The sequence below is a fragment of the Pithys albifrons genome, chromosome 3 (genome assembly GCF_047495875.1).
Source record: "Pithys albifrons albifrons isolate INPA30051 chromosome 3, PitAlb_v1, whole genome shotgun sequence".
NCBI lineage: Eukaryota > Metazoa > Chordata > Aves > Passeriformes > Thamnophilidae > Pithys > Pithys albifrons.
Window position 1 is genome coordinate 57,661,852 of NC_092460.1, and position 9,781 is coordinate 57,671,632.

Genomic DNA, 9,781 nt, shown 5'->3' on the forward strand with positions numbered 1-9,781 from the left:
ATGCCTCTGCATCTCTGCCTTAGTATCCCAGACTGTGAAGTATCTCAGAGGCCCAGTTGGCCTGATTTCAAAATGTCATAGATACGTGCCTTTTTGGTACTTCTCTCTCCCATTACACTACGTAGATAGCCTATCTGTCTAATTCAGGGCCAGAGCTTCTATTACAGGGAGACATGAAGGAATTGGGCAAAGCAATACTAAACTCTCATCGCCATCATCCATGAAATGCTCTTGTCCTCTGTGTCTGCATCTCTGCCCAAGACAAACTCAGGTCATAAGCAGAGATGCAGTGGAGCTTGTACACGTGCTAAGAATGGGCAAAATGTTTACGATCCAAAAGCCAGTAAAACTGGCTATTTGTGATGAAGCTTTGAGCTGGACTGAAGAAGTCTTATTCGTGGACAAGGAAGCAAAAAAACCCCCAACCAACCAACCAACCAACCAACCAACCAACCAACCAACCAACCAACCAACCACAAACCCCCTCCCCACCCAGAAATTCATTTCAGGTTTCAAAAGCTAACTGCCAGTCACTGGATGAATGAAAGGGTCATAGTTGATGGAAATAGGCTCGTCCAGGTACTATAAAAACCTTCTGGAAGTTGAAGGATAAGTGATCTCCTGGGAAAGCTTGGTTATATATCTGGTCTCCAACAAAGCATCAGATGGTAGCATGGTTAAGTGATTCTGCTCCAGTACCCCTCAGTGACTGACAGGACAGACTTGTTCAGACAGAAAGAGGAAAAGTGAGTGCATACATGCATGTAAATGCAAAGATAACAAGGTGGCAAATAATTTTCATTCTCCCTTAGAGTTCTTTTGCTAGTGCATGCTGAGGGAAGTACTACTACATATTCAAAGGGTGGTATTTGTATTTGACTTAACTCCTGCAGTGCAAAATCTCCTGCCTGGATCTCAGCTCACCAAATGCCATCTGTAAAATCCTGCCATGCAATGAGCTGGCTATAGCCACTACCATTACAAGTCTCTGTCTCCAGCTCCACTTGGGAAATACAACTCTCTGGAGTGCACTTCATCTAACATCTTACTGCCTTCATGTACTTAACCTTTTAATGCTCATAGTATTTCAATCAGATCTGAGAGTACTATTGATTAAAATCTCTTTAAATGATGTCATTACTTATTGTTGCGTTACTACTAGGCAGGTATCCCCCTCATTCAAAAAAAAAAAGCTTCAATAAATAAAATCATAGACTCCTGCTTTCTGCTTTGATCTGTCCCTGCTCTGCTGCTCTGGGCATTTAAACATCATACCCTGAACACACAGTGCTGAACAGCAAGTGAAGCACCTGGTAAGAACAGTCTGGAAACCCTTCAACACCAAAAGGTAGGTCCATAGTGGGCAGGATGGACTGGACAACTTGTCCCCACTGACCATGGGACATGGTGTGTGGTGTGTGTCCAGTGAATTGAACATCGTTCAGAGAAAATCTTCCGGTTTAGGGGCAGGGCAAGGTTTGTGTAACACTTTAGTCCCACTTTCAAGCCTCTGAAAAAGGTAGCAAGCAGGGATCCTCTCAAAATCTCTGCTGCGGAGGATGTCGTTAATGCCATCTGGGTGACAGCCTTGCTTGAAACTGCAGCGACTGATGTGCCAAGTTTAATTATCATCACGGATGTTTTCTGTGCGGAACGCACAGGATTGTCCACGCCACTATCTGTTCCCAGGGTCACACTCTCCAGCCACTCGCTACCTAAAGAACCTCCTTCAGCTGCGGTTAAAAATAGCGAGCCCTGAAGCGCAGCAGAAGTGGAAGCGAGATTAGCCTCTCCTGAACAATTTTACTTCCAAGCAGATGTTGGTGGCGGGATTGGCATTTGGGCCAGGCTTCTCCCGATTTATTGTCGCTCCTCGCTTTTCCCTTGCCCATTTGCTAATGCCGCCGCTCCCACCTCAGCCTTCGGCCCCTCTCGGTGCCCCCCAGGCCCGGCTCCGCCGGCGCCGCTCCGCCGGGCCCCTCAGCGCAGCCGCCCTCCCCTCCGCCTCCGGGTGCGGCGGATCGCAGTGCCCTTCCGCCCGGCCGGGGCGAAGCACAGGACGGCGGCGGCGACGGGGGCGCCCCACCCGGAGGAGCCGGGGGGCGGCAGGGGCGCCAGGGCGGGCGCTGCCAGGTGCGAGGGGCCCGCACCGGGCCGGGCCATGCCGGGCCGGGCCGGACCCCGCCGTGCTGGCGACGGTGCGGGTGCTCCCCGCGCCCCGGGTACGGCTGCGGGCTCGGCGCTGGCGGAGCACTCACACCGCAACCGGGCAAGTGCCGTTCGGTCACAGGCACGCTGGAGGAGCCGGATGGGCCGCTTTTTTCCCAGGGCACGCTTCTGGGAGGCCGCCCGAGCTGCAGCAACGTGCCTGCAGGCTGCGCCTGCGGCCGTGGCGGATCCCCGGCCGCGCTGCGCGCAGCGATTAAAGCCGGGCCGCGTAGGAAGAGATTAGCTCGGGGTTTACCCTTCACCCGCGTAGGGATCAGCCGAGGACAGAGCCTACCCGCCTCCCTAAAAATGGGATTCCCGGAACGCCCTAATGAAAAGCCGGGCCACGATCAGCGCGGGGAAATTCAGGAGGACACGACCGACCCCCGCGGAGTCTGAGTTAGGGAGCGAAAATATGGAGGGAGAGAAAAGAAAAAGTGCCATTTGTTCCCCCAATGCAGCGGCTCGCTGCAGGCGCTGGCGCAGGGAAGGGGGAGCGCCGGGCCGGGCCGCGCCCCCTCACCTGCCCCCGCCGCCCCCGCCCGCCGCGCCGCGGCTGCCGCTTGTTTGCACTCGGCTTATCCGGAGCGGAAATTCCTTTCCGTTTTTGTGAATGACAAACTCATTAACGATTCATCAACACAACCTGTTCCAGCCGGCCCGTCGCCGTGGCAACAGCCCCTTCCGCGCGCCCCCATTGGCTGCGCTGGAGAATGTATCCATTGAGCGGGGCCGCGGTTGTACCCATTGAGAGCCGCCGGGGCCGCGGCCGAGGGGCTGCGGCGGCAGCTGAGGGGGAGAGGAGAAGGAGAGGAAAGGAAAACAGAGCGAGGGAAGGGGTACCGCTGCGGTGTTTCCGTGCTGGACCGGGGAGCCCCGCTTGGCGGCACGTTAATTGGATTTCATTCACTCGTGGCGGAGGAAAAGCCCAAGGGCTCGGGCTACAGGGGCGATTAGGCAGGTTCATTCAGGGATTCATTGACAGAAAAAAGAGGAGACAGGGCAGGCTGGCTGCGCGCACGCAAGCACACACACACACGCGCGCTCACACTCACACACATACACACACACGCCGGGGCCACCGCTGCTTCTCCCTCCCCGTGACTCCACCGCCGCCCGGCGCGGGGGAGGCGGCGCGGGGGGGCTGCGTGATTCATTTTCCTGGGGCGGAGGGAGATAAGTTGTGCAGAGTTGGTGGGGTGCAGCCCGCTCGCCGAGCCAGCCGCATGCCTCTGTGAGAGAGAGGGGCGCTTCCAGAGCACGCTCCGCTCCCCCCGTCCTTCCTCATGCTAGATACGTTCAGACCCGTCCCTTTCGCGTCGGAAATGGCGATTAGTAAATCCGTGGCTTGGCTGAACGAGCAGCTGGAGATGGGCAACGACCAGCTACTGCTGATGGACTGTCGGCCGCAGGAGTTGTATGAGTCGTCCCACATCGAGTCGGCCATCAATGTGGCTATCCCCGGCATCATGCTGCGGCGGCTGCAGAAGGGCAACTTGCCCCTGCGGTCCCTCGTTGCCAGCAGCGAGGAGGACCGGGAGCGCTTCGCCCGCCGGTGTGGCACCGACACGGTAGTGCTGTACGACGAGCACAGCCGCGACTGGAACGAGAACACGGGCGGCGAGTCCGTGCTGGGGCTACTTCTCAAGCGCCTCAAAGATGAAGGCTGCAAGGCATTTTATCTGGAAGGTGAGAAAGGCCGCCCGGTGTTGGGGTAGAGATCTCTTCCTAGGGCTCGGGGCTGCGGGGGACAGGGAGACGAGTCCCGACGCTCTCTGCCCGGGGAAGAGAGCGAGGGATGCGTCTGCGGAGTACCCCGGGCAGTGCACTGACGCGGCAGGAAGGCACCGATCGGTATAGGGGGCCTTTCCTCTTGCTTCACACCCTCCTCACCCCCCTCCTCCCCGCCATCCCTGTACTCGCTTCGGTTTAGAGAGACCTCGAGGTCTGGAATCACTACGGGGCAGCATGGGAAAGACAGGGCTAACGGGGATCCCAGTAAGAGCCTGTCAGGAATTGCCGCCGAGGTATCTTTTCAGAGGTCCCCGCAGGGCGAAGCGGTACAGACCTTTAATCTTGAATGTGCTGAGCCCTTCGCCGCAGCGGGCGATTTTCTTAGCCTTTCCTTAAGTTAGTCTGTCTGCGTGAGTGTGTGACTTTTTTGTTTCTTTCTTTCGGGGCTTGAGAGGGTACGAAACAGACGCCCCTTTGCAGGCAGGACTGTACCAGGGAAGTAAGTCGACTTGCCCTCTTATATCAGGTTGCATTTTTTTTCCTCTCTGCTTTTTCCTCCAGGTGGTTTTAGCAAGTTCCAGGCCGAGTTCGCCTTGCACTGCGAAACTAACCTAGACAGTTCGTGTAGCAGCAGCTCTCCTCCTTTGCCAGTCCTGGGCTTGGGAGGCCTCCGAATCAGCTCCGATTCATCATCAGACGTTGAATCTGACATTGACAGAGACCCCAATAGTGCCACCGACTCCGATGGCAGCCCTCTCTCCAACAACCAGCCTTCCTTCCCGGTGGAAATTTTACCCTACCTCTACTTAGGCTGTGCCAAGGACTCCACTAATCTGGACGTTTTAGAGGAGTTCGGCATTAAGTACATCTTGAATGTTACCCCTAACCTGCCTAATCTCTTTGAAAACGCCGGCGAATTCAAGTACAAACAGATCCCGATCTCTGACCACTGGAGCCAAAATCTGTCTCAGTTCTTTCCTGAGGCCATCTCCTTTATAGGTGAGATACGGTTCTTTGCTAACAGCTATATGTCAAGAAGCAGAATTCATTTCTTTTGCAGAATTCAGGAGATTTCGAGTGAGAAGCGGTAGCAGGGTTTATGGCACTCTCTGGGGGATGCCCTCTTTTCTGGTTTGAAGCCAGTTTAAGTTGGGGTGCGGATGGGGCCTGTTTGTGGGGTTATTAAAGAGCCACGGTGAATTGTAAGCGACTTTTGCAGGTTGCAGGTTTGTCTGGCTGTGGAATTCCTCCCTGAGCCGTTTGTGGCGGAGCTGGCAACTGAATACCCACAGGCTGGGGGATCTTCTTAAATCACTTCCTGGCCGGGTGGGAGTGGAGGGGCAAATGAGTCCGGGGTTGATGGCTTATTTGTCCTTTTTTTGTTATTGCAATTGGAGGGTTTTTTGTTTGTGTGGTAGGGTTTTTTTTGGTGTGTGTTTTTGCTGGTTTTTTTCCTCCTTGAGATTACTGAAGAGCAGTATAATAAAAAAGAAACGATCTGGAAACCTAACTTTAAATTTTAAATGCAAGTTATTCATAAGCAGTATCCCTGGCAAATGTATAGTCAGAGTTTTAATTAAATCTCGTGGTAATAATAATAATATACCTCTCGGTCTCGGTGCCTCGGTCAGCCGGTCCTCTGACATTACCCGTCAGCCCTGGAAACCCGTCCCTTTGGGCTCAAGGAGTTCTGGTTGAAATGTGCAATCTCATTAGTTTCGGGGAGGACTAAAATTAACCCATTGGAGTGCGATGGGGTGGGCATCGCATTATCCGTTGGGAAGCTGTGCTATAATCCCGTTGAATGATAGTGGAGAATGTAGGTAATCTGAGCCCAGCAGGAAGAAATGTGGGCTGGAAGCCACAAAGAAACTAATCTCCAGGCATTGTAATGCATTTCCTATTACAAAGGAACCCATTTTCAACCAATGTTGACATCCTGTTCCTCCTAATGGGCTGTCCCCTGTGACTTCCCTCATTCTTTTAAAATGCCTGAATACCTCCATTGTTAGCTGCACAACAGTTGGAGAATAATTTAATAGACCTTTGCAGTCTGCTGGTCTGTATAAAAGCCATTCAGTGACATATTGCAGGATTTCCATGCTGGGGCAAGGGGACTGTAAGAATTTAAAGGCAAATCTCCAAGGCTAAAGTGTGTCTTTTAAAACTGACTTTTAAAACTGTCACGCAGCGTGTCCTGCTCCCTTTGTCTCATTCTTAGTTTTCTCAGCTCTTGGACTCGGGTACTAGAGGGAGTGGATTCTCTTCTTGTCCTGGTTTTAAGCCGTTAAACTTAACTCTTGAGTTGCACTGCTGACCACTGGGATCAGAATCGCCCTTTCTTCCTACTTGATACTAATCTCATTTGTGTTGAGAGATCAGTTACCAACCCCTTGTCTTATGTGTCCTTCCCTGTACAGATGAAGCACGGGGGAAGAACTGTGGAGTCCTGGTGCATTGCTTAGCAGGGATCAGCCGCTCGGTCACAGTGACAGTGGCCTACCTCATGCAGAAGCTGAACTTGTCCATGAATGATGCCTATGATATTGTCAAGATGAAGAAGTCCAACATTTCACCCAACTTCAACTTCATGGGTCAGCTGCTGGACTTTGAGAGAACTCTGGGACTGAGCAGCCCCTGTGACAATCGAGTGCAGAACCAGCAGCTGTACTTCACCACCCCTTCCAACCAGAACGTCTTCCAGGTGGATTCTCTGCAGTCCACGTGAGCTTCTACCACCTCCCTTCTCCTGTCCATTTCATGGCATCACTCCTCAGTGGTTTCTCTTTGGCAGTGATAAAGAAATGCAGCTTTCTCCTTTTCTGGCCTCTGCTATCAAAAAGCAGCTGCAAGGCAAGGAAAGGTTACACAGTATGGAATCGGCTATTGCAAAGGGAGGGAATGTGGCAAGCTCTCTGGGCAGGACCACAGTGAGCAGGCAGCAGGTGGGCACTGTGCTCATCACTGCTTGTGCAGTGGCTTGGGTCTGAGGACTTCCAGGGGCATAATGTGAGGCTGGACAGGCTGGCCATGTGTTCTCTAGAGTCTGGAACTGTCCTTCTGCCCTCTCTGCTCTCAGATCTGTGGCACATATCTTTGTCTTCAGTGAAGACTGGTTATTTTTTTTTGTTTGTTTTCTTTTAGAGGAGCCAAAGAAAGAGAATCCAGCTTAGTGTATTTGGAGTACTTGTTTGCTGGGAGTTTTGTAGTATTCTACTTGATCAATGTAAATAACCTTAAATTGATTTGCAATTTTTTTAATTCACATGTATTCAAAAAATCAATCCAAGGGACACCTGTGGTTTTGGTTTTTTCCATAAATCCTGCTTTATTTGTTGTTGAGGTTTTTTTATGGCAAAGAATATATTTGCAGCATGCTGGATTTGATTGTTAAATTGAAGCAAGCTTTCCATGAGGGAGAAATGGCAATGGTGAGAAGTTTGCAAATCATGTTTTGTGAGCAAGTAGAGTCTCTTCTTTCATATACCTTTCTTTTTCTTGTGGTGATTTTTTTTCTCATGCTTTTGATGTAGGTTTCACTTGATATATATATATATTTTAAAATTAAATTAATTTTTTTGCCTTACCTTTTGTAAATATATCATCTAGGAGGAGGTTTGTCTTTGAATGCAAAAGATTTTTGATCACTTTTTAAAACTTTCAGATGTGCTAAACAGTGCATTACCTCTGTACAAATTCTTCAGGGAGCTTCACCTCAAATGCAATATTTTGCGTCTTTTTTTTTGTTTGTTTTTATAAAACTGGAAGTATGTGCGAACATTTGTACCTGTGTGTATGCACAGTGAACCTGCACATGGTTGCCAAGAAGGGAGAGTCTAATTCACGGTGTAAAAGTTCTAAGATGGAATTTATTATAAGAATGTAAAACCTTAAATTATTAATAAATAAATAACTATTTTTGGCTATGGAGAACCTGGTTGGTTTATTATCACTTTCCCCTCTATGGGGGCATGGTTAGTTGCACATACACATATGGTTACGTTTAAAGGTAATGATTGCTTTCAATAGCTTTTGTACAGCTCCTAAGACAATAAAACCTTGATTTCCCCTTTGGTACACTGGTGCCTAAATGAATAAACGGTGCAAGTGCTGGATTCTCATCTTGCTTTGGTGAAGGGAATGCTTTTGAAGGCCTTAAGGTTAATTGCAAAATATTCCAGCATCCCTTTGTTACCCTAGGGATGCACCTGACTCTGGGCCATAAGGGTTTTTTCTGGTTATTTATTTTTTATTATTATTTTTAAAAGTATGGAGCCTGCTATTTTCTGGGTTTGTTTGTGAGTTTTGGTCACTCTACTATGGATGCTGGCAGGAACTTGTTTCACAGAGATCCATCAACAGTCTGCAGCCTATAAATGATTTTTCTGTTGCCATTCAGCCACATTGCAACTTAATGAAGGCGTGGAGGAAAAGTCCCTATATACCCTTAAGTCACTTCATTTCCTTTTTGGACCCTTCAAGTATTTCTGTTTGCTGAAGGAAAAAGGGAGATTGCAGCAATTGCAAAACTTCCTGCTGCAACTTACATTCATTAACATCCTTCCTCATGAGAAGTGGTCCAAGGCAGGGTGGTGCCAAAAGGTGCATGCTGTACCAGGGTGAGGGGCTGATGCTGCAGCTGGGGCTGTCGGCTGAGGTTCTGCAGAACTCTTGGCAGCCAGAGAACATTTCAAGTAATTTTAGAAACTGCAAGTGTGTGAAATGAAACACAAACAAAACATGGGAAAAAAGTGAGTCAGTGTCTCATGCAGTAGTGGCCTAGATTGAGTGCATAAACTGTGAAAGTAGAAGTGGGTTGCAGTTGAATTTGGCTTGTGTTAATCCAGTTTTGAACGGTTTCCGCTCTTGGCATTCCCTATGCTGCTCTGTTCAAAGTGGAGATTTGCAAGCAGCTCTAGCAATTTCCTGTCCAGCTGCAGCTCAAGTGACTCCCTTGGTTGTTTTTTTTGTTGTTTTTTTTTTTTTTTAATATGGTCTGTGGATAATTTTAGCCAGTTTCCTCTTTGTGGATTATTAATCTGCTTTCCTTGTAGAACCTACATAGCTGTGTCCCTACTGTTCTGCTGAAGTTAACAGATGGTCTCCCCGCCAATTCCTCTCGTTTCGCTGTGGGTTTGTTGTCAGGCCACTTCTGAAATTAATAGTGTTTTCTGGCTGGCTGCCACAGGCCATTACCACAAAGGGGAAGTAACACATCTGAATAGCAGGAAGCCGGGCAGGGTCACAGCGTGAACTGAACCTGTTGAGTGCAATCAGGCGTCTCCCGTTTGGCAAGTGTAGGGCTCCTCTTCCCTCCCCTTTTTTAACACGCCTTGCACAGAGAAAGGGCTGAGACCAAATGCCTCAGCTGTTTGCACCGGGCAAACATTTCCGGCTGAAGGAGCTGCGAATGTTACTTGTGACTTGGTGCCCGTTAAGGTGAGGGTGTAAAGAGCAGTGAGTTGGCTGAGTAGCCCAGGGGAAGAGAGTCTTGGCTTTCTTTGCAAACTGCTTTGAGAAGTTAATGCTCAGAAGGGCTTCCTGCTTCCTTCCTGCTGCACCGAATGACTAACACCAAATGGGTACTTCTGCAATTCATCATTTTTCATGACAAGCAAGCACGGAAGACCAGCTTTGCTTAGACACACACACATACAGCAGTCAGGCTGTTCCAGATTTTGCCTCGAGCAAGGCCTGAACCAAGGCTGTTTCAGACTCTTGGCTGAACTTGAACCAGGACTGGGCAAAACCAGCTTTTGGTCATAGGCAACCCCCAAACAGAACTGGAGCCAAACCAAAACCTGGTTCAACCTCTCATTTTGATGAGGGTGTTCAGTCA

General features: G+C 49.8%; 1 protein-coding gene across 1 annotated transcript; it reads left to right on the top strand.

The window, feature by feature from the left end:
• Nucleotides 1–2,966: 2,966 nt before the first annotated feature.
• DUSP6 (dual specificity phosphatase 6) lies at nt 2,967–8,019 on the top strand. Its single transcript, XM_071549941.1, has 3 exons — nt 2,967–3,897; nt 4,504–4,941; nt 6,363–8,019. The coding sequence occupies exons 1-3, from the start codon at nt 3,495–3,497 to the stop codon at nt 6,668–6,670; spliced, it is 1,149 nt and encodes a 382-aa protein (XP_071406042.1). The 5' UTR covers nt 2,967–3,494; the 3' UTR covers nt 6,671–8,019.
• The last annotated feature ends 1,762 nt before the right edge of the window (nt 8,020–9,781 follow it).